This window comes from Pleurodeles waltl, chromosome 6, assembly GCF_031143425.1.
Source record: "Pleurodeles waltl isolate 20211129_DDA chromosome 6, aPleWal1.hap1.20221129, whole genome shotgun sequence".
NCBI classification, from domain to species: domain Eukaryota; kingdom Metazoa; phylum Chordata; class Amphibia; order Caudata; family Salamandridae; genus Pleurodeles; species Pleurodeles waltl.
The window spans coordinates 1511628861-1511653909 of NC_090445.1; the positions used below are offsets into that span (position 1 = coordinate 1511628861).

Sequence of the window (25049 nt, forward strand, 5' to 3'; positions counted from 1 at the left end):
CCGCCGTGTGCGGAATGAATGACACAACGATAGACCAATGGTTAAACAGAGCTGGCTATAAGCCTCTATAAGTAGGTACACTATACATATACTTTATTAAAATCAGTGGGTCTGGCTGCGGGTACTGCCTTGTCTGTGAGATGGTGAGGGTCTGTGAGGTGGTGATGGTTACTGCAATCCAGACACTTTATGGACCAAAACCCTCAGACAGCTTGGTGCAGAGGGAAGATTGGCCAGGAGCCGGGATTCCGAGGGCGTGTACTAGAGTTGTGCGTTTCGTAACTCTGTCTCGGAGTTGGGTAATTCCTGCCCCAAAGCCCGTACGCCTGAGCTTTAGATAGTGGAAGATGCCCGCCCTCCACTCAATTCTGACAAATATGTGGATGATGACTTTGTAAACAATGAATCCTGTCATAGACTACTCTCCACTTCCTTTAGCGAGACCTTTTTGTGAGGTCACCGCTAATTATCCAACCTTCGTAGGAAATTTTGTAAGGTTCCCTGTTGCTTTGTTCCTGTTCGCGGAAACCTGAAGGCGGGTCGACAACAATGCGGTTAAAGGACATTTTGCAATTGTTTTTCTGTGCTATAAAACCAGGCATTTGTGTGCAGGTGGCACTGCGTGCCACACTCATCCTGACAGAGGTAAGTGAACGAAACGTCCCTGTGTGTCTTTTAAATACTAGCTAGAATTGCAGGAACAGGTTAAAAAACAAACAAAAAACAACAACTAAGAAACACCCATATATTCACCCTACTAATGCAGTCCAGGATCAGCAACAAATGAATCTGGGTGCCCAGCTTAACGCTGGGAGGACTGGGTATGGGAGGGGTCGTGGAGGTCAGGAGGGTGCAGGGAAAGATGAACTGCTCTCAAGATTCCTAGTTCCACGCGTGACTAGTTCATCCAGTCCAGTAAATGTATTTGAATCCTGGGACTTGTAGTTCTATTTTAATAAATTGCAAAGAAGGACTACACATTCAGTATGCAAACAAAAAACACCTGCAATGATTGAGTTACACATAAATGAGGATTCTGAAGATGTGGGAAACCTGAACATGAGGAAACAGACACTGAGGAAATTCAAGCATGGCAAAATATGGGCAAAGGAGACATCTTCATTGAGAGACAAACATGGGTAAAATGGGCTCTGGTGAAACACAGACACAGACTAAAAATCTCACACTCAAGCAGAAACACATTGTGACAGGCCGCAGCACTAAGAAGCAATGGCTGAAATATACTACAGAAATACAAAATGAACATAGCATAGTATGATAATCAGATTTATAAAAAATAACACCAAGATACTGAAATAAGGAAAACACATGTATAACAAGTCTTTTTTTAAATATTCTTGTGTGTCACTCCTCTATCAGCCCCATGCATCCTTCTTGAGTTTATTTGAAGAACGCCATTGATTTAGCCAATAATATAAATACCTCTTTCAAAGTTCATCACACAGTAGCCTAGCACCACTTTGTAGAGTGGATGGTCGATCTCTTGGACATCTTTCAACAACGATACCCTTAATTTATATGTGATGTATGTTACAGCTCACAGCATATTCTTTTTCGAATATTCTTTGAGATAACAGAGGAGTTTCAAACATTTTTGACTTTCAGGTTAAATTTGTAAAAACTAAGTGATCTGGAAGCTTCAAAAACATGGAGGCGAGTGGGATAGAAGAAGCTCTGGGAGATTTCCAACCATTTAACGGAGGTAAATATATTTTTTAAATGACATGAAGTTTATATGAATCAAAAATAGTAAATGTCCCTAAAAAGTCTTCTCCTGAAATATGAAAAGGTTAATGCCCATCTGCACCTCTATTCATGGCCCCAAACCTAATGTTAACACTTCTTGTCCACTAGAACAAGTGATGCATTAAGATGTGTAATTTTTCATGCGACAATATATTGCGTAAAAATGAGCCATATGAGATCATCAAGAGGCTGATTTCAGCAGAAATTCTCTCTTGGCGAGAGATTTTTTTCTAGAGTCAGGCACCCACTTCCAAAACTTACGTGAAATTTTGCAATGTAAAAATCTGAGTAATTTTGCAACGTTCACATTAAAATTATGCGCATGCCTATATAGGACAGAATTTAATTTAAGATTCTAATGGCTTTTGGTAGGTATGGTGTTGATTCCCACCAGTGAAACCACTTGAACTGAAGGGCAAGCTTACAGTAGTCTGTGTAATAAAAGTCCAGGCTTTTGTGTGATTTCTGGAATGGAGTGATCTAGAAAGAGTATCTAAGCATCATTAATGATCCACCAGTGGCTTCCTTGTTTTTTTTCCCACCTGTCTGAATTACTCTAAACCATACCATGTTATCACATCTCATTACTTATATGCAACGTCTTTGACAAGCATGAGCTAATTTTCTTGTAGCAAAAGCTGTAAACCTCATGTGAGGTATAACTTTCTATTAGTGTTTATTTTCTCATTACCCCCTCACTGCTTGTAAATCTGTTTTCAATAATATTCATTATTTTATATCCTTCTGTTGTGAAGATTTACATTGGCAGATGTTTTACCGGTATGTTAGAGCCTCTTCCTTGCTCCTAAATGATTTTTCCTTATGCCATATAAAATATGAGCTGGCAGCATTTTAGCAGGATTCTACTGTTAAAAAGACTAGGCCAAGTGTAATTAAGCATCACTTGCTGAATCAACTGTAATGCATTTACACCACCAGTTAGTTCCTATCTTTTATTTTCTGGCTGTTCATCCGACCTTGCCTATCAATGTGTCAAGCTACTTATACATCCCATGCTTTTTCACCCCTTCCATCTTTGGAGGTGTCATAACGCCTGATAGCCCAATGAAAGACAGGGAAGACGAGCTACAAACAGCCTCAGCAGAATGCAAATTCTTAGACATTACCTTCCTTTACACAGTCAATCTACTTTTTGTGAGAGCAACAAGGGAGTGGAAAAAGGGATGTGATTGCAATCCGGTCCTGATGGACAATCTGTGTATGGGCATCTGGAAGTAACCCACAGTCGACGCCCCACATGAAGCTCAGTTGGTAGGCAAGACGCATTCTTCAGATAAGAACGGCCAACTTTCAGAAATATCAGGAAATGAAAGAAGCAGCTCATCAATTTTATGTCCTCCGGAACTGCAGGAAATGCATTTCAGTGTGCAACTCTGCACAGCATTTCCTGCAGCTCCTCAGCACATGATAGGCGTGAGCTACCCTTTAACTTCCCGAAAATCTATCATTGAACAGTCTTAATTTAATATTGAAAACGGTGGCCAACATTAGGCATTTTGAAGCCTGTATTTTTAAGTAAAAGTGGGTATTATGCCGAATTCTTGCCGAACTAAAACAACTTTTCCTTGTTATGTCTCAGAGTAGGACTTTGCTGCTGGTCCTTCAGAAACTAGAGCACGAGAGAGAGATGGTTGTGCTCACAGACCATAGCATTTGCATGCTCATCTCATACAGAATTAACCTATACGCAATGCAGAATCAGAATGACTCACAGCCTTGATAAGCCAATGCAATTAAATGAACAGGGAACCATCAATTTTACCAAAAGTGCTACTTGAAATAATATCCCTTGTCGATTCCCAAGCAGTGACTGCAACTTTTACTTTTGTAGTTTTATGGAGGCATATGTAGTAGTCATGGTTTGGTCAATCAGGGTTGTCAGCAATGCGTGTGTCACCATCTTTGTTCGGAGAGTGAGGGCATTAATGTCATGATAGTCTGCGGGGGACCAGGGCAAGTGGTGGAGACATGGAGAACTTGTTAGTTATAATGCTCTTTGTATCATGGGGAGTGGGGGCTTGTTGGAAGACTTCTTGTACCGGGGTAGGTGGCAGAGAATGAGAGGTTGGGGCCATAGAAGGCGCCAAACCCCATGGAAGGTTGTGGAAGCATTAAGAGCATGTAAGAATATTCTATGAGACCTGGTCCGAGAGAGGTGTGTAGGACTTGTAAGAAGGCTTCCTGCACCAGGATTAGTGATACAGCTATGAAGTGTGAGTAACATGGTGCACGCTAATAACGATATTCAAAAATATATGTTGTCTTGAAGTGTCTTGTAACTGACTCTCGCACTGTTCCAAATTTCTTGCTAAAGTGCACAAGAAAGCTTATGTCCCTGCTGAATGGACTCTTTTATTTCTCGACTGGGTGTGTATAGCCCTCACTTGTGCTCTGGCTGCCACTTTGCCGGCGATGCGTTTTTCTCTTGTTAACCAGCACTTTGCCAAATATTATATCATCTGTCTTGTTGTGACATCAGAGTTGCCACAAAGTAAGTAACATAAGACCTTCTGTTTCAACAGCCTTGGTGACAATGATCCTCACCGTTTACTTTGCTCTTATTGCCAGGTAGAGCGGGCAGCTCAGAATTATGTGTATGTAACAGATCTTCTTACTTGTCACATACAGATTTTAGTTTAAGCAGACCTGCCAACTTCATCAAAAATCTCAGTCTGAGAAGGGGCGGGGTCTTGGAGGGTGCGTGGCCTCGTGCAGAGAAGCACCTAAGAGACACTTTTGACCTCTACCCCACCCCAGCCGCAATCCCCCTCCTCTAAAAAAACACAAATAAAATGAAAGCTTTCTGAGGGTGCTGCTGATGTCCTGGGGTGTTTTCACACCCATTAAGCTATGTCAGCAGTTAAAAACCTCCGAAAAAAAGTTGGAAACTACTATTTACAGTGGTTTTAGTGCGTTTCCCCTGTCACCCTGTGATATCGGCTCCTCACCTGGTGACTGTGTGAGGGGAGTCAATATCATATGTCACATGGTCACACCCAATTACTTGGCAGGTCTGGTTTCGGCCAAGTTTTTCTTTTCAAGCACTATTCCATTTGAGAGTTGTACTCTCACGGCAACTACAAACAGTCTCTTCTCTGAAGGATTTGTCAGCCTCGTCAAATGGATTTGAGGAGACTCCAAGCATCATACAGGGTCGTTAAGTCCTGCCATAATGTTTTCTTTGGGCCTGCCACCTCATTTCCAGGCACCAGGTCACCAACATTTCCCCTGGTGTTAATACAGTGGGCCTTCCATTGCAGACATTTTACCTGGCTTGCCAACTTGCAAAGAGTGATTTAATTACTTGCATTATGCCATAGGGAGCACAGCTACAAGCAAGCATATTGACCTTGTTTTGTAATTGTATTTTTAGCACTTACTACCCCTGATGAGACATTGAAGCACTTTCCACGGAGTAACACGCTACTCTGGAGACCAAGACTGAGTTAAAGTAGATTAATAAAAAGTGTTTTTTTATGTATTTATTTTCCATGCCCATTAGTTGTGTTAGGTTTGTGCTCTTGGTTTCTTGTGTGTTTAGTAACGTTTAGTGTAGGGATAGGATGATAGGAAAGATTTGAAAGGAGAAGTAAAGTTGTTTTTGTAAGAAGTGGTCATGTGTGCCTGTTAGTTGGGTGACGTGGCTGAAAAACAGATGGTGAAGTTTGAGAAGGATGTTTGGAAGGTCACAATAGTTAGGTGTGGGATGATCAGAGAGGAGGGATGGGGCAAAGGTGGAAGGCAGTTTTTTTTTAACAAAAATGAAATTAACATATACATACATATACACACATGGCACTTGTAAAGGATTAGTGGCTGGAGTGAAACCCTCTACCTATATATCCACGTGTACATAGAAGCACAATATGTAAGTGGTCTGAGGTGCACATTTATCCTGTGGTGAAGTATGTAAATGTTTCTCAAATAAATGTAATTAACATAAATACACAACATGTCTTAAATTTTGATAGCAAGTATTGTGCAGTTTTATGTTCCAGAAGAAATTAACTGCTCTGCTGACACATTTTTGTATTGTGAAAACATTTCCAAGGAAAGAAATCCACTGCGTTTGTTGAACATTCTCCTTTAACATAAAATTATTCAAAGCTGACTCAATTTGCCCATTTAAAATTAGCAAATGTACACTCAAAAAATAGAAAGGTATAGTTGCCTACAGAGGCCCTCATTACAATTTTGGCAGAATAGGGTGGGATATTTACCCTTTGTGGAAAATACCATTACCCTAGAATGAAGTATTTTCCACATGTGGGAAACATAAACCTCTTGTTCAGAGTTTACAACAGGGAAACAATGTAAAACATGTTTTTTTTAACACTGAATCCCACGTTTTGCCTTGTTTAGGACCAGACAGAGGATCTCCTTCTGATACTACTCAAAAACTAGCTAGCAGAAGGCGCTCATGTTCTACTCACAGATATTATAGGCCTGATTTACAAATGGAGGATAACAGGACAGATGTCAAAAAATAGTGACAGTTCTGTCCACCCGGATCTTGCAGTCCTTTGCCTTATTTAGAGTGTAGGGGAAAACTGTTCTCATTAAGGCAGAATTGCCACTGGGAAAATCCCCTCTGCTGTGCATCCAGTAGTAGACAAGATGCCTTAAGGTCCACACTACTTTCCTGTTCGGTTCTCTTGCAGGATCACATAGAAAAAATACTCTCCCAAATACCCTGTTACATACATCAAAACGTCCCCCAAATCTGATGCACCATGCGCACAAAAAACCTACACACAAAACCCTGAAATAGAGAAAAACAGGAGAGACGAAAAAAAGAAAACAAAGGCAAATTGGAGCAGTTGGTTCAAGGAATGATTGTCTTTAACAAAACTCTTTTTCAATCTTTTCATGAGCACCTATTCCTAACACTCTGTTCTAGCATTAAGGGCAAATATTGTATGCTATGCGTTATTCATGGATTATTGATGTCTACTACAATTTAAGAGTGTTGTGGTTTTGCTTTTTATCTCTCGCCTGTTTTTCTCAATTTCAGGGTTCTAGTGTGCAGATGTTTTGTGTGCGTGGTCCATTCGATTCAAGGGACTGTTTTGTTGTCTGTACCCAGGTCTTTCAACTTGTTGGGTTACCCCGTTGTTTTGTAACAAACCCAAATACCTCCATCACATGCTGGGAGAAAAGTCCCAGAGTGTCAGGGCAATTTACTTTTCTTAATTTTCCTAAGACAAACCCATAGTTTGGGGGCCTGTTCCTATAAAATGAAAACAATACAAAGAGCTCTGCCATGTCACCACCCTAGTAATGGAGGATACCATATATTTTTTTATTTTTTTCAAAGTAGCTCCTCCTATGAAGTGATTTTTATAGCTTTTAAAAAGTTTGTAGTCCCATGTAATACTGAAGCACACCTTCATACTGCCTTAATGACAGCACAGAGATACCCTCAGCCGACTGCACTTTATAAGAATGAATACATAAATAGACAAATGGAGGTTGGAACTCCTACGGTGAAAAAAAAAAATCAAGACGAAACCTAAATACAGCGGGCTGGAAAACTGCGAACTATACAATGAAACAAAAGCAGTCCTAAAGATGTTCTGTACCCAAATGGAGATAGGAGAGGGTTTCCACAGAAAATAAACCGGTCAAAGCTGCTGGATGTGTTTGAAGGCTTACAGCGTAAAAGAATACAAAAATTGATAGATAATGAAACTGAAGGAAGATGATATGAGGTTATCTTATTAAGGCAGTCAGAATCAATGATCAGTGTGCTTTATGGAGACTAGTAATTCACAGAAATGCATCTGTACCACCGAGGCCAAAGGTGAACGTTGCAATGAGTGTACAGTTGAACCATTTCTCTACGTTAAGTGAGGTACTTGTAATTGCTTTGCATATAGTAGACACAATGAAATTACCATAGCATTTAGCTGTTCCACTGTCTGTTTTTTAACACCTCAAGGTTTTGAAAAACAAAAAGACTGAAGGACCAGATAAAATCTGTGTGGCGCTCCATCTCGAATATCATGATTAAATGCAATAAGAGGTGTAAGAGGGTATTGACTTCAACCATACGCCTTGGTACAGAAATGATTGCACCATCTCACATACAGAATATGTTGAAAATGGTTTTGGGCTAGACCTGGTTAACTGCTGATGAAGTAACTGTACCCCATCTCTAGGTGGGCGTTAAACTAGCACTACAGACCAAGATTTGAACCAAGGCTTTATCTGGAACACCATGATGTAATTCCATTAATACAGGGAGCAAGCAGGTGCCACATGGCCCAGTACAGACATACCTGCAATGCTTAAGAAGAAGCAGTCGATTGTGGATCCTGGGAATGATTGCACCACCTTACATATAAACCTTTTGTGATGAAGTACACAAAACTGATGGACCAACCTTTGTATGTATTTTTAATTGACTTGGAATTCAGCGGGAGCAAATGTGAAGTTTATCTAAAAGAATGAGTGTGCCCTCTAATCTACAGGAGGCTATACTACAGCAGTTTATGGGCAATTATGTTCATGTGAGATTAGTGGCAAGCTGATTGATTACCTAACAATAATAATATATTACCACTGGGATAGTTGTGGCACCTAAACTGTTTTAATCTTTCATCAATAATGTAGGCGATCAGTTGAAGTCTACCCCAGCACACAGCACTGTTCTATTAGTAGCCTATACACAGTCTTGTCTGGGGAAAATGCAGACCTGGTTTGAAAAGCTTGAGTGTGGCTGCAGAAGATGCTGAATAAACCTGTAACAAGTGGTCTAGAGGTAAAATGTGTTTCCTTTTGTACCAATAGTGTTCTGGACATAAACATTTCAAAAGCCAAGCACATGGCTTGTAATTCACAAAAGACCTAGAGAGAAATTCTGCCCTGCAGAAACGCCCATGATGTGAATACTTTAAAAACTGCATTGCTGATGGTACCAAGTGCCTACTCCAGGAAGTGAAGAGCACACCAAGGCTTACATTTACTGAGGGCTGCTTGGTTAGATCCAGTGAGTGGAATCAATTTATGGAGATCTTGGGAGGAGGATGGCTTCCTTGGTTGTCAAGTTGCATCTCTACTCCCACAGATATACTGCAGAAAACACAGAAGTGCTGTATCACATGGTCAATATATTACAGTGGAAGCCAAACAGAAATACAGAAAACAGTCTGAGTAGTTGTTGAGTACAAAACATTTCAGACAAAGGACTTGGATTCAAAATTAACCGGCACTTCATTTCTGTTTCTCAGTTTTAGATCTTTAATCAGTTAGAAGTGATTATTTACAGCCCAGTTTATTCTGGTTTTCAAGTTTCTTTGTTACAGTACGCTTTTCCAGAGGTTCATGATGTGCCTTTTTGCTAGCTAACATGTGTGTTGCCCTCTTACGGCATGCAGGCCCAGGGCTTTCCCAAGGCTTAAAGTGAGCACAGCTTTAAAATCACAATTTTACTCTGTCGTCAGTTGTCTGTTTATAAAGTTGTGGTACCTGTCTCAACAGTCATCATGGGCTGTTGTTAAAGCAGTTATTTTAGGTGCTCAGTGGACGAAAGGATAAACTACATGGCTGCTTAATAACCTCCACATTTCATCCGATTTTTTAGAAGCTTTTGTTTAATTTATTTGGATTGTTTTCTAAAGCACAGATATGACCCGAACGTATTGGAGTGCTGTACGAAGAAAAAGTTGTTATCCTTTGCAACATATGCATAATATAAATCAAAACATCAGAGATGTGAAGAGAAAATATTGTTAACTGAAAAATCAATGAAGTATACAAAAAAGTCCATCAACACAGACAAAATAAGACACCAGTCGTATCACCTAGAATACACCTGGGAAACCCAGTTGTATTACCTGGAATGTTCGCCCGGAATGTTTTCCAATCAAGGTAAAAGAAAACACCAAACAGTCAACAACAACAAAAAAAACTAATGGTGAGACTCAAATAAACATTTGAGTTGATCCAAGATGGGATTTTAACTGTCTTAAACCAATGGCTGAAGGTTCTGGAGCACATAAATCAAGGGCTCAAAGAGGCTGACCAGAAGGCCCTTAAAGTAAAGAATACTGTATTGTAGGAAAGTACCATCTTGCCTGGCATGTTACCCCCATATTTCACTGTATATATGTTGTTTTAGTTGTATGTGTCACTGGGACCCTGCCTGCCAGGGCCCCAGTGCTCATAAGTGTGCCCTGTATGTGTTCCCTGTGTGATGACTAACTGTCTCACTGAGGCTTTGCTAACCATAACCTCAGTGGTTATGCTCTCTCTTTGCTTTCCAAATTGTCACTAACAGGCTAGTGACCAATTTCACCAATTCACATTGGCATACTGGAACACCCTTATAATTCCCTAGTATATGGTACTGAGGTACCCAGGGTATTGGGATTCCAGGAGATCCCTATGGGCTGCAGTATTTCTTTTGCCACCCATAGGGAGCTCTGACAATTCTTACACAGGCCTCCCACTGCAGCCTGAGTGAAATAACGTCCACGTTATTTCACAGCCATTTACCACTGCACTTAAGTAACTTATAAGTCACATATATGTCTAACCTTTACCTGGTAAAGGTTGGGTGCTAAGTTACTTAGTGTGTGGGCACCCTGGCACTAGCCAAGGTGCCCCCACATTGTTCAGGGCAAATTCCCCGGACTTTGTGAGTGCGGGGACACCACTACACACGTGCACTATACATAGGTCACTACCTATGTATAGCGTCACAATGATAACTCCGAACATGGCCATGTAACATTTCTAAGATCATGGAATTGTCACCTCAATGCCATTCTGGCATAGGGGAGACAATTCCATGACCCCCGATTCTCTAGCACAGACCCGGGTACTGCCAAACTACCTTTCCCGGGGTTTCACTGCAGCTGCTGCTGCTGCCAACCCCTCAGACAGGTTTCTGCCCTCCTGGGGTCCAACCAGGCTTGGCCCAGGAAGGCAGAACAAAGGACTTCCTCAGGGAGAGGGTGTTACACCCTCTCCCTTTGGAAAAAGTAGTCAGGGCTGGGGAGGAGTAGCCTCCCCCAGCCTCTGGAAATGCTTTGATGGGCACAGATGGTGCCCATCTCTGCATAAGTCAGTCTACACCGGTTCAGGGATCCCCCAGCCCTGCTCTGGCGCGAAACTGGACAAAGGAAAGGGGAGTGACCACTCCCCCTGACCTGCACCTCCCAGGGGAGGTGCCCAGAGCTCCTCCAGTGTGCTCCAGACCTCTGCCATCTTGGAAACAGAGGTGCTGCTGGCACACTGGACTGCTCGGAGTGGCCAGTGCCAGCAGGTGACGTCAGAGACCCCATCTGATAGGCTCTTATCTGTGTTGCTAGCCTATCCTCCTTCCTAAGTAGCCAAACCTCCTTTTCAGGCTATTTAGGGTCTCTGCTTTGGGGAATTCTTTAGATAACGAATGCAAGAGCTCATCAGAGTTCCTCTGCATCTCTCTCTTCACCTTCTGCCAAGGAATCGACCGCTGACTGCTCAGGAAGCCTGCAAAACCGCAACAAAGTAGCAAAGACGACTACTGCAACCTTGTATCCTGCCGCCTTCTCGACTGTTTTCCTGGTGGTGCATGCTGTGGGGGTAGTCTGCCTCCTCTCTGCACTAGAAGCTCCGAAGAAATCTCCTGTGGGACGACGGAATCCTCCCCCTGCAACCGCAGGCACCAAAAGAACTGCAATCACCGGTCCTCTGGGTCCCCTCTCAGCACGACAAGCGTGGCCCCTGGAACTCAGCAACTCTGTCCAAGTGACTCCCACAGTCTAGTGACTCTTCAGTCCAAGTTTGGTGGAGGTAAGTCCATGCCTCCCCACGCTAGACTGCATTGCTGGGTACCGCGTGATTTGCAGCTGCTCCGGCTCCTGTGCACTCTTCCAGGATTTCCTTTGTGCACAGCCAAGCCTGGGTCCCCGACACTCTAACCTGCAGTGCACAACCTCCTGAGTTGTCCTCCGGCGTCGTGGGATCTCCTTTTGTGACTTCGGGTGAGCTCCGGTTCACTCCTCTTCGTAGTGCCTGTTCCGGCACTTCTGCGGGTGCTGTCTGCTCCTGTGAGGGCTCCCTATCTTGCTGGGCACCCCCTCTGTCTCCTGGGGCCACAGCAGCATCCAAAAACCCTAACCGCGACCCTTGCAGCTAGCAAGGCTTGTTTGCGGTCTTTCTGCGTGGGAACACCTCTGCAAGCTTCTTCACGACGTGGGACATCCATCCTCCAAAGGGGAAGTTCCTAGTCCTCTTCGTTCTAGCAGAATCCACAGCTTCTACCATCCGGTGGCAGCTTCTTTGCACCCTCAGCTGGCATTTCCTGGGCATCTGCCCAATCTCGACTTTGTCGCGACTCTTGGACTTGGTCCCCTTGTTCCACAGGTACTCTCGTCCGTAAATCCATCGTTGTTGCATTGCTGGTGTTGGTCTTCCTTCCAGATTTCCCCTATCACAACTTCTGTGCTCTCTGGGGAATATAGGTGCACTTTACACCTACTTTTCAGGGTCTTGGGGTGGGCTATTTTTCTAACCCTCACTGTTTTCTTACAGTCCCTCTACAAGCTCACATAGGTTTGGGGTCCATTCGTGTTCGCATTCTACTTTTGGAGTATATGGTTTGTGTTGCCCCTATACCTATGTGCTCTCATTGCAATCTATTGTGACTGTACATTGCTTGCATTACTTCCTTTTGCTATTACTGCATATTTGTGGTATTGTGTACATATATCTTGTGTATATTTGCTATCCTCATACTAAGGGTACTCACTGAGATACTTTTGGCATATTTTCATAAAAATAAAGTACCTTTATTTTCAGTATATCTGTGTTTTGTGTTTTCTTATGATATTGTGCATGTGACACCAGTGGTATAGTAGGAGCTTTGCATGTCTCCTAGTTCAGCCTAAGCTGCTCTCCATAGCGACCTTCTATCAGCCTAAGCTGCTTGAAACACCTCTTCTACACTAATAAGGGATAACTGGTCCTGGTACAGAGTGTAAGTACCCCTTGGTACCCACTACAAACCAGGCCAGCCTCCTACATGTATGTTTTCCATGAATGGTGCACGCATCATACAAGTCAAACTTAAAATAAATAAAGATTTTATCCAAGTAAACACTTGCCCACAGGAGTAGGGTTTTAAAAAGTGGTGAAGTTAGATATAGCCAGGTTCCTGAACCTTGGTTTAAAAAAAACGTTAACGAAACATCACAAGAAAAGGCATCAAACTTAAATTAGCATCATTCATGATTGTGTGTCCAAAGGGCCATATTCATGTTACATTTTCAGGATAACCGTTGACTATTTAAATGAGTTCCACTGAAATTGAAAAATGTTTTATGTCAAAATCTGAAAATCTGGTACAGATCAACGTTTATGAGATGCTCAGACAGCTGGAAGGCTCGGAAAAGACATTACATGCTGTTGCCTGCTTGCATCCTAAACCTTTCCGAGTTAAATGAAAGTACAAAACAAACAAACAGCAAATAGGGGCATGTGTGTAGGAAGATGGCTTTCAGGATAGGCATAATGTGTGCCATAAGCTCTATCGCCCATTTGATGAAGGTGTTAATGGTCGTTTTTCTTCACATTCCCTTGATCTCTAGTCACCCCATACCTGCAGCATGGGCAGTCAACTCTTGAGGGCACCACTGCTTAAATCCAGCATGTGAGTTTGTCACAAGAAACTATCTAGGGCGTCACAAATGGACAACAGCCACTTACGTGGAGAAACTGCAAAGATCTGCCCTGGTTTAATATAATTATTCTTATATAACCTTCTTTATGCCCCTGGGTGCTAGCTGATCTCTGGGCGTGTTTTTAGCACCACTTGCAGCAACACCATCAAAGATAGTTTTGTTAACGCACAATCAAAGTTTTAAATCAACATTCCTGTCAACGAAACTGAGAAGTTTGAAGTCAAGAAAAAGAAAGCAATCTGCCCTGGTTCAATATGTAGCTTTTGTGAAACACTCTCAGTGTTACAGTGAGCAAAGAAAATGGGGGGGACAAACGGTGGAACAGCGTGAAAAGCTATCAAACTCAGTGTAACTTTCCTTGATGTTGATATATTTTTCGTTGCTATCAGCACAGCACATCACACATACCCTTTCTACCACTTTCAACCCTGTGTCCGATACATCTCTTCGATCCTGTGTGCTCCCTGAACTATGCCTTGCCTCAATCATAGCCTGTGCAACACCTGCTCACAACCACCATAACACTCAACATCAAAGAAGCACATTGCAAGCACTGCCTGCACTGCGCATGCGTGAACCCCAGAACTGGCCTCATTAGATCTTTCCAAATGAAGAGTAGAGAAGTATAATGTGTTGCTGGGGTTGTCGATGCTTTCTTGTTTACTCTTGGCCACTTTCTCCAAAAGACGTAACTGCTCATCAAAATTGCAACTGCTCATATTATCAACTCCCATTTGGCATCACTTTACTTATTTGACAGCATCTCCCCTTCCCCAAGTTTCCATACAGATTACAAGACCTTCCTTATTCACCCACTTTCTTTGCTTGCTGCCACTCTCGCTAGGTGGGTGCAGCCTAAGCGAGTCATTACAAGTGTGGCGGTCTTAAGACCACCACACTCGCGGTGGCGGTCAGGACTGCTGTGAATGTGGCAGTCGGACTGTCACATTACAACCCTGGCGGTTAGACCACCAGCTCCACCATGATCATGGATCCCGGCAGCCTGGCGGAGATCGTAATCCACCAGGGCGGCGCTGCTTGCAGCGCCTCCCTGAGGATTACGACCCTGTTCTCCACCAGCCTTTTCATGGCAGTAACACCGCCAGGAAAACAGGTGCAGAGGGGCATAGGGGGAGGCAATGCTGTAGCCTTTTTCCCACTAGGGCGGTGGGCAGAAACTGAAGTTTCCACCCACCGACCTAGTGGACAAACTCATAATGACTCCGGCGGGAAGGTCAGCATGTAGGCGAAGGCCACCCTGTCAGCAGTTTGGTGGACTGGCTTTCCCATCCGCCATACTCGAAATGAGGCCCAAAATGTCTTAGGGCCCGATTACGATCTTGGCGGAAGGGGTTGGTTACTCCTTCACAAACATAACAGATTTCCTGTCCGCCATATCTCGATTCCATTATACCCTATGGAAATCGTAATGCAGCTGACGCAATATCTGTCACACTTGTGCCAGAGTATTCCATCCACCAAGATGTTAATTAGGCCCTTAGTGTCCATGCCCCAGCCAACCAAATTACCTGTAAAATAAGCCATCCAGCCCTGTTAATTACAACTATATTTTGCCTACTGATAGCTCACACCTCATACTGCTAGGCGCTGCGTCCCAAGACAAGAGCAGCTCTCTGGTTGTTCACAGAGGCCGTCAAACCGCCTCTCGCATAAGGTGACGTGACAATATCTACTGCTCTCTGCGCACACAGCCACGGTGTGGCGTCCTACCGCTCCTAAAGTGCTCGACACCACACAAGAGTTATGTCGAGCCATAAAATGTTAGAAAACAATCTTAAATGATGCAAGTGCTTCAGGGCTTCCTGTCTGCTCATGCTGCGTGCGAAGGTTCCTTTTCGCTCGCCCATCCGAGTACATTTCTGTTTACATATGCTGGACACTTCCTCTAGCTGAAGTTGAGGGTTTTCACAAGCCTTGTTTGCAACATTTTCCAGCTGATTGTCTCATGTCGCACTGTGTGGAAATGGCATCTACCAGAACTTCAATGACTGGGAAATGAAACATTGCACTATACACAGAGGTCGGAGCATGATTCTGTGGTGCTCTGGTGGCCTTGGGGACAAGCACTTAGATTGAACGATTCTGCCCCAGCCCGGAGGCCTCTTTAAGAAGCGCCCAGATTTAACGATCCTATCCCAGCCCTAATGTGAGTGCCGTGCGTGATGACGTAGCACGTTTGGCCTCGCATGTGCTTCTCGGATTATTACAGACAATTGCGTAAAAGCTGAAGTATGAGACATTTAAAAAAATAAATCTGCGGGAGGGTGCCAGCAGAAGGGATGAGGGCAGAATGCAAAAGGGAGTCTTGGGTAGGGGAAAAGCAGCACCCAAGAACCAGCAACAGAGGGGATGGGAAGAAACACACAAGCAGGCAAGAGCAACACGACATTTCGGATTTGGGGAAAGAGAGAAGTACAAGAATGAGAAAGAATAACAAAGACGGAGTGGGGTAGAGGTACAAGTGGGAGACAACCGAAAAACACATGCACTTTAATAAAGTGCTTCAGCAAAAAGGAAAAAAAGGAAATCCCTAAAAAAAACTGTGGGAGTATACAAGTAAAGGCTATGTTACAGGGGAGGGACAAACACATTACAATCAAGCCTTCTAATAAAAGGAAGCAAATGAGAGTGACAAGAAAGTCAGCTCATAGTAACGTATAGGCCTGGCCACTAGAATTATGCGGCAGGAGAGGACTAAATTATGCAACAGGGATGAGTAAATTATGCAGCAAGAAATGCCAAGTCATGCGACATAAAATGGCCCATTTGTAATAGTATAATTTAATCATTTTTAAACTTGACTACACTATATGGACATTGGCTCACCCCACTGGTATCAGTTCAACACCCAAATATAGCAGTAAGCAACAGAAAGGTGACAAGTCCAGCTTTGCAAAGGCCCTTCCACTGCACGGCAATGTGTCGCTGCAGTTTTAGTAACTTTTGAACAGTATGAGCTAAAAACTTTTTTTTTTGTTAAAATCAGCAGATTAAGCAGCAGATGGTGAATTATGTGGAAAATGCAGTGAATGTTCAATTATGCAAAAATCGCCATGCCCGCACAATCTCATTATTCCAGTGGCCCTGCATACAGGCAGGCTTTAAGCTCACTGTATGTTCCTGGAAGTTGACAATAGATCTTTTTCAATCTGACAGATGCGCTGTCTCTTAGGTTCAATCTAAAATTGGAGCCAGAAGAAAGACTTCCTGTAAAAGGCCAACACAAAACATAAGATACAGAATTCCAGCTTTCAAGGAGATATGGGACCACTCAAGTATGGCTTAGAAATAGTCTAAAAGAGAGAGAGGAGGAAGGCCATGCAACATTTTGCAGTGGTGAGAATGAAGAAATACGGGAACTTTATTATCATACGGATGTATTTATTCTATATACCGCTAGCAAACACGGTATACTGTTTATACTGATGGCACTGACAATGCAACTTCTTCACTCATCTCCCCACAACTCACCAATTCCACTTTAGACTGCTTCTGGCATAATGTTTCTAAGTGGTAACCCCAATATTATGGTTTTACAAAAAACAAGGTGATGGCTGCTTCACTAAACAACACAGAAACAGACGTTCAGTAGTGAGCCAACTTCAGAACAAGAATATGCTTACTAGTATGGTTTAGTGAAACTATGCAGTGTACCACACTGGATAAAAAAAACTGGAAACTCATTTAAAATATGCGAGTGTTCAATAATTCTAAGACTTTAATGGGCTCAGAAACAAAACATTTTACAATTAAAACACAGCATGTTAAGGTACAGATGTAGATTTGCATTTTGTGGTACATGAACATTCATTAAGGTATATGAGTAAATTAATTTACATTCTCACCACTGAGCATCGTGAGTCAGTGGGAAGTAACAGGAGCACTTTACTCAGTACATGCATATAGAAAGAGCACAAGGGTGTGAGAGTATTAATCTGAAGAGGACTCTCAAATTCCTGACCGACTCACTCAGAAAAGGACAATTGCTAAATTCAGGTGTCACCAAGTGGGGGACCATATCAGAGAAACCCTTTCGAAGAGTAATAATTCAATTTTACCCCCCATTAAGCTTGAGAGAGTTTCTCAGACAAGAAGCACCACCAAGCATACATGCGTTAAAAGTATCAGCAGAGGCAAAGGACTGATAAGTGATGACAATATGCAAAGGATATCACAGAAATCTGTAGCTGTAAACAAGGTCGGGATAGGTCTCAATGAACATCATTGTGCGACTCCACAAACTAACGGCTTAAGTTTCGAGGAATAAGGGTTCATGGTGATTGCTTGGGATCGATCAGAGAAAAAGAATGAAAAACCCTCCAGTGACAGATTTTCACTCTACTGAATAGAGCCTGTCACAGAGCAGTTTATGTGAGACGGCATCGAAGGTGGCACTCAGGTCTGAAAGAATAGGAGCTGCATTGTCTCTTTGATCTTGCACCATGCGGATCTCCTAGTTTTCTGCCCACAGAACTGCCTTCATACCATGCAAGACTCAAGCCTGCCTGAGTAACATCAAGAATATTGTTGGATTCAATTAAGGCCAGAGCTGTTAATTCACCAAACTTTCTGTTATTTTGGCAGGAAAAAAGGAGCGAGATCGGGTGGTATCTGCTTAATACGGCCAGATTGGCATCGAGTTTCTTTAGCAGAGGAACAAGCATACCTGCGTTCTGTGAATCACAAGTCAGATCGAAAATGTATGCAGGGCAAGGATCATTGGGAGAAAACAACTTCACCTAATGAACCCATTCTATCAGATCGTCAAGTTTAAGCGGCTGGAAATACAGGAGGGTGGCAGTAGGGGCCTTGTCCTAACCTGACAAATTACTGAAGAGATTGTTGCACAAAATCCCTGTTTCCCACTGAGTGGCAGATCTTCAATATTTTTTTCTTCAAAATAGGTGAAAACCGAATTGCACAGTTCCTGTGACAGAAGCACCAAATTGAAAGGGAACGAAATACTTTGTACAATAAAAAATAAAACGTCCCTAATGCCGCTTTATTAGCAGAGGCATAATAAGTAGCTCTGGCATGCATACAGTACTTGTTTAGGTTTTAATTTCAAGAAAATAGACTTCTCTCAGTGTCATGCTCTCCATTTGCCCCCCCCCCCCTGATATCTTGCAACGAAGCTTAGCAGCAGCATAATCCTTGGTGTGGTTGTAGAGGATAACCCACGAGACTGTAGTGTTCTTACTGGACCAATCCGGTTAACAGCCACTGTGATCCAATCACTGTATGGTGATGCATTAACATTCATGTCCTCGACACTAATCCAGAGTGGGAAGGTGGATGGCAGGTTTTCTAAAAGACATTCTTGCCATACGACTCGTAAATTCAAACCATTCTGACAGTGAAAGCGTCTAAAAAACAAACAAAAAACAGTAACATCATTAAGTGTTACAAAGAACGGAGAATGCTCACCTTTATGATGAATAATTAAGGGAGGGAAATATGCATGCCATTCCTGGGCGGGTTAATCATCGCCTCTGTGTTCTTAATAGAACTGAAACTTTCCGTTACGATAGTTAGGAAATATTTCATTCTATGTCAGGACGGGAGGCGAGGATTACGCTAGTTTAAAGTTCCCCCCACCAATGACACAAAGCGGGGAATAGGTTTGAAATAAAACCTCTTGAATGTGGAGTTTGAGGACCAGTCAGCCACATTAAGAATGCCCTCTAGACGCGCACCCAGTGAGAATGCCTTAGAGGACATCGCCCCTCTGGCCAAGTGAGCCCCAAAAGTTTTTGTGTTGATACCTGCTTCTTGCATCACCCATCTCTTGATGGTTGGGAAGGACACTGTCCGGAAGGGTGTCCTGAGTATGATCAGTAGTTGATTCTCCCCATGGGGGACAAACCTCTGCTGTCATAGCGTCATAGCTCTTGATAGTGTACTACACAAAGCTTCGGGGAACCTGGAAAGGAAGGAAAAGAAACCACACGAGAACTGTATTTAGTTCCTCTAGATAGGTGAAAAGTCACTCCGTCGGAGGGTGAATACTCTACCTGTAATATCCAAGGCCCGTATATCAGAGACTCGTCTGCACGACACCAGGCACAGTAGAGTAGCCAATTTAGCAGCAACTCTTTCCGAGAAAGGTACTTATTGTCCTGCCACGACAGGGAAATGTTCAAAACCTTGTTAACATCCCAGAGAGTCAACTATCTGGGCTCTGGTGGGAGCGATAAACACATTTCTCACATAAGCTTTCTCACCAAAGGGTGTTCACTCACAGGGTAATCCCCATTGGCGCGTGACCGGCTGAAATAGAGGATCTGATAGCACTTATTGTCCTGTAGGCTCTCCGAGGCCAGCGAAGCTAGGAAATTCAGGATGTGGATAACATCGGCCCCACTGGATCCAGGTGCCTGCTATGAAATCAGCCCAACCATTGAGTCCATGTGGAACAGTAGCGTTTGGTGGTGTTATCGCCCATGCTTTGGATAGGAGGAAAGCAGCTTGCGACAAAATGCCTGGACTTTCCATTGTTCCTGGTACTCCTCCATGCCATAAACCACAGAGAGCCTGGCCCAATTAGAGGGTGTGGATTCCTGTCGGAATCCTTGAGGAGATCCCAACATTGGGGTAGAGGGATTGGAAAATCCCCCAAAAAGTTCCAGAAGAACCAGTTACCATACTTGCGACCTCCAAACTGGCGTTACCAGTACCAGGTCCGCTTGCTGTCTCCTCACTTGCGCCAAGAGCCAGGTTATTATGGCAAATGGGGGAAAGGCATAGCCCTGTTCCACCCGCCAATCCTGGAGAAACGCATCTGTGGCGGCCGCCCCCGGTCTCCATTTGAAATACCTGGGATATGATGGTCAAACCTGGATGCACAGAGGTCTACCGAAAATGAACCCCAATGGCTCTGAATCATGTTGAATAGATGCAAGTGTAGTTGCCAAAGACTGGTATTCTTCAAGTGTATGGAATGCCAGTCGTGGACTGACCTGGAAGATGCACCGCCATTACCAAGATCTGGTTTGCCAGACAGTATTCCCAGAACGACCTTGCCAGGACCAACAATGCCCTGGAACGGGTGCCTCCCAAGTGGTTCATGTAACGTACTGCCGATACGCTGTCCATTTTCAGGAGGACACAACACTTCGCCTGAGATTTGGTCCCGCATTTGACCGCGAATGAACCCGCAAGGAGTTCGAGGCAGTTGATATGCATGGCCTTTTCTTGAGATGATCTCCGTCTTCCAGTGGAGAAGGGACCACTGGTGCTCCCCCCCAACCCGAGCCGCTGGCATCAGACTCTAAAATCAAGTCTGGGGTAGGAACCAAAGATTGCTTCCCAGTTCCAGGCCTCCATGTGAGTCAACAACCATTGTATTTCCTCCTGTGCTTCCTCCGAAAGTGGAACCTCTTGTGAATAAGTGAGTCCTCTCCGGAGATGCCTCGCTTTGAGGTGGTGGAGGGCTTGATAGTGCAGATGGCCCAGGAATATGGCCTGGATAGAAGATGAAAGTAGGCCTACAAGCCAGGCTACCTGTCGGAGGGAGGTGGAAGATCTGGCCACCATACTGCACAGTTCGTGCCTCATCCTGACCTTCCGAGAAGGCAAGCTGAGGGTGGGCTGAACCGAGTCCACTACAAACCCGAGAAACACCAAGGATTGTGTAGGGACGAGGACAGACTTTATGGGATTAATTGACTGTTCATTGGCTAAAGACGTTGTTAGTATGTTGACTGTTTTTATTTCCCAAGTGCCTATGAGAAACGTTGTTTATACAACTCTGCATAGCTTCTGTCTAATAAAGTGAAGAGAGTAAAACGTAATCCTCACCTCAGGTCCTGACACAGAATGGTATTTAAACCCACAAAAGTATATTTATGGCCACGGCATAATCAATTACCACATTCATTTACCATGTCTAGCAGGGCACAATTGGTTGTGCAAACCTGTGGCAATCTTGAAAAACTGAATAGTTTATTTAGTTACGGAAGGTCTCATAGCTCCATGTGTACTCTCAGATATGTTTTTTAGTGTCATGCATCAGACACAGCAAGTGCACCATCTATCATTCAACCACATTAAAAAAAATCATCACACTAGTACAGATATGTTAATTCTTGGCGTGGAAACAGTGTGGTGACAGGCACTCATTCCTGTGCTAATACCATAATAATAAAGAAAAGAAACAGATGACTAAAGGATCTGCCTACAGTGTTTCTATATGAACTGTGTAAATGTGATCTGACTTCATATTGTAAGACAGAATCCTAATGGTGACCTTGAACTGAAACTAGGAAAATCCATTAATGCAATTATTAATGACTGGAGAAGGCTGAAGTTGTGATGATTGATTTTCTTAGCGACAAGATGTCTTGCTCAAATGAGAGAGTGCCTCAAGTTACTAAAAGCCTAACTCCTAAACCAAACTCTTTAGATCTGGCTTAGGAGCAAACGATTTAGCACATGGAAGTAAAAAAAAACAACTCCACGCGTATACAGAGAGGCTTTGCGTCAGCCCTCAACATCCACTTTACAGTTGAAATGTCATTAACATTTTGCTTTTGCCCACCTTAGCATACAGCATGGTGCACTGGGTCAGCCGCTCGTTCTGTAGCACTGCAAGTAAGGACATTTGTTTCTGATCAAATATTCACAAGGGCTAGCGGGCTAATACTTTAATTACCAATACTTTTTAATATATTCTTTATCCGCTTTAGGTCGAGCCTACTTTGGATTTAAAAAACCTATAGTCAGCTTACCAAGAACTTACAGTGGACTTAAAGCTCGCACAATGCTTACCATTGGTTGGCTTAACTGTCACACTCATTTGCTTGCTTCTTATTGGAGTATTTTCATTTTCCATCTTTAAGAAGCAGTAACAGGAGAAGGCTTTGGGTCCACCCCACATGTTGTTACCCAAGAGTATATGTTTTCATTGGGAAGAAGCTATGTGCTTGTGAGAAAAGGTACTTGCCCATCACACATCTGGATCATGTTGTTTAGCCAGCTGCTCAAGTTCAGGGGCACACACCACATAGTAACACTATTAAATTGTCTTAGATAACTAATTTATGGTGATTAGTTTTCTCCGGCAGCAGCACAAATGGGATGACAGACACTAACCTCTGGATGTGGCAAAGTTTATACTTTATATAGCATGACTGAGTTGGTTATGGTGGCAAGCCAATGATAATGACCCAGGCCAGATCTGTTCAAAATTAAATGTTAAGATAAAGATACTAAGCCTGACCTTTTTATTGTGAAAAGCATATCTTAAAGCTGACAGGCATTTGTATGGACTGTTGTTACTCAATTTTAAAGCCTTACTATAAATATTTTGTTACACTGAATCTCCCATGTTACCCTAGGAGGCAATGGTTTGGCTGTTGGTCACCCAATGTGACAAACCATCACTCCCAAAAGTTTGCTCTGTGAGAATTCTTCTTATGCTGCCTTAGGAGGGATAGTATTTTACTTAGCCAACACTATTTGTCATACTTTTCTAATTGGATGACTATGTGTTTGATGGCTGTCTTGTGGAAAATATTAACTTAAAACTATATGCCTCAGTTGCTTATGGTAACAAGTTATATGCCTGTTTGGTGTACTGGAAACATTTTGTCTGAAGCCATAGGTCTGGTCTGTTTGAAACACTATGACAAAGGTAGTTGGTCTAATTTAGTAATTGTGAAAAGGTTATGTTAAAGCCACTAAGGCTTCAACAATTGGTTATTATCATATTCTCCTTTAGGCCGTACATAGATATTTTGCTACATATACAGGTTACAGTGGTAGGCAGGGGTTTTGGCATTGGCGTCCCACTCTGAGAACTCAAGAGTTTTCAGTGCAATGATTCTTGTTAGGCCCTGTTTTTCTTTAAAAAAAAAAATATATATATATATATATGTTTATTGGTGTTTTCAGAAAATGTCATCCGCATATAAAAACAGTCATACAGAAAGGCCTCCAGTAAAAAAAAGCCCTGCAATTTTTCAATCGACGTTTAGAACATTCATAGCAGACCATCAGGTAATATTCCTTACACAAGTTACATAATATCTCTGCAAGCACCACGACTCAAACAAAAACACTGTGCAAAGCAGGATACAAAATAATATAGTGAGAGCCATTAGGAAAGGAGCTATGACGTCTAGTACGCAAGTGGTTCAAAGGGAAAACAAAGGGAAAGAAGGAAAAGGGAACAAGGGATCAAGACAGCAAAACGAATCCAGGGATTGTTCCTGCTCGGTATCGCAGGAAAAGTGAAGTACTGATAAAAAGGAGGGGCATGAGGGGTTACAGGGCATTGGTCCCTGTGACAAGATTGACATATCGAAACCTGGGGGTGTAACGGCGGGGCAGTGTCCCTTGTTCCAGAGCTCGGGTAGGGTGGGTTCCCGCTAGTCCCATCCCTGACCCTGATCAGTACGTGTCCTCACTCTGCGGATGTTCTCCGAGAGTCACCTCCATCTCCCTCAGACTGGGTTTCCCGGTTCTCAGAGTCCTCTGCGAAGTCTCTCTCTGTGTGTTCCCAAACCTCCAAGACCTTCACACACAGCTCTGCTACTGCACTTCTCTGTACCCCTGTGCCTCCTCTCTAACCAGTGCCCGTTCTTCAGCCCTGGCTCATTGGGAAATGTCATTTGTCCAAGTTCCCAGTACTATGCCCACTGTGGACTTCCAGGCCATAGCTATATACCTTTTGACCAGTACTAAGGCCAGATGCAGGAATCTGGTAACAACTTCCCCTTCAGGTGGTTTGGGAAAAAATCCAAGTAAACGGACCTCTACGGAGGGCATTCACAACAGAACCAGAAGGGGTGCAGCCGGAAACAGCTCCAGGTCATAGGTATAAAATCTGCATCCAACTGTTCTAAGACATCTACACGGTTCGCCACTACAGGCTACATGAAGTCTGTGGGGGTCATATAAGTAACATGGACATAAATAAACTATGTATACACTATGTATCTTTTAGCCTCACATTCCTGGAGACCTTCTGTGGGTAGGCCAGCATCCTGTGCCACTCATGGTCTGTAACATCCCAGTCAAGTATCCCTGCCCACTGCCTGTGTATCATCAACAAAGGCATGCTACTCTTCTCGGATACTGAACTATAGCAGTGTTTCCTAACCTAATGACTTCTGTGGACCCCCACTTTATCATTACTGAAACCTGGAGTCCCCCACTGAATCACTATTGGAATCCATGGACACCCGACTGAGTCATTATTGGAAGCCGGGGACCAGGGCCTAAACATCGTCAATGATTTGAAATGGAAAATAATACACAAAATATACAGAAACAAGCATTCATCAAACATGTACACAATGATAACACATTTTATTTAATTTGCAAACAATTATAAAGAAAAAAAATAAAAATGTCATTTTAATAGGAAGGTTGGAGCTTTTCTAAAGTCAATTGAAGCCACACGTTGTCTATACTATATTCTGTATGATGTATCTGCACTGCTCCCACGAATGAACCTGAGGATATTAATTTAATTTTAAGCCTTCAACTTTATATTCCTTGACATTTAAAAAATTTGAATTGTACACCTAGCCACTTTATTTATCTACACTTTATTACTCTGCTAAT

The 25049-nt window shown here is 43.1% G+C and overlaps 1 protein-coding gene across 2 annotated transcripts in view; it reads left to right on the forward strand.

The window, feature by feature from the left end:
- The first annotated feature begins 574 nt into the window (after positions 1-574).
- The window catches only part of NADK (NAD kinase), a 417957-nt gene continuing 393482 nt past the window's right edge, over positions 575-25049 (forward strand). Inside the window, exons 1-2 of one of the 2 annotated variants that reach the window (XM_069241012.1) lie at positions 575-645; positions 1627-1723. In XM_069241012.1, coding sequence (XP_069097113.1) covers positions 1669-1723 — 55 coding nt within the window. In that variant the 5' untranslated portion in view covers positions 575-645; positions 1627-1668. The remainder of the gene's footprint in view (positions 646-1626; positions 1724-25049) is intronic. The other variant, XM_069241013.1, reaches the window with a different exon arrangement.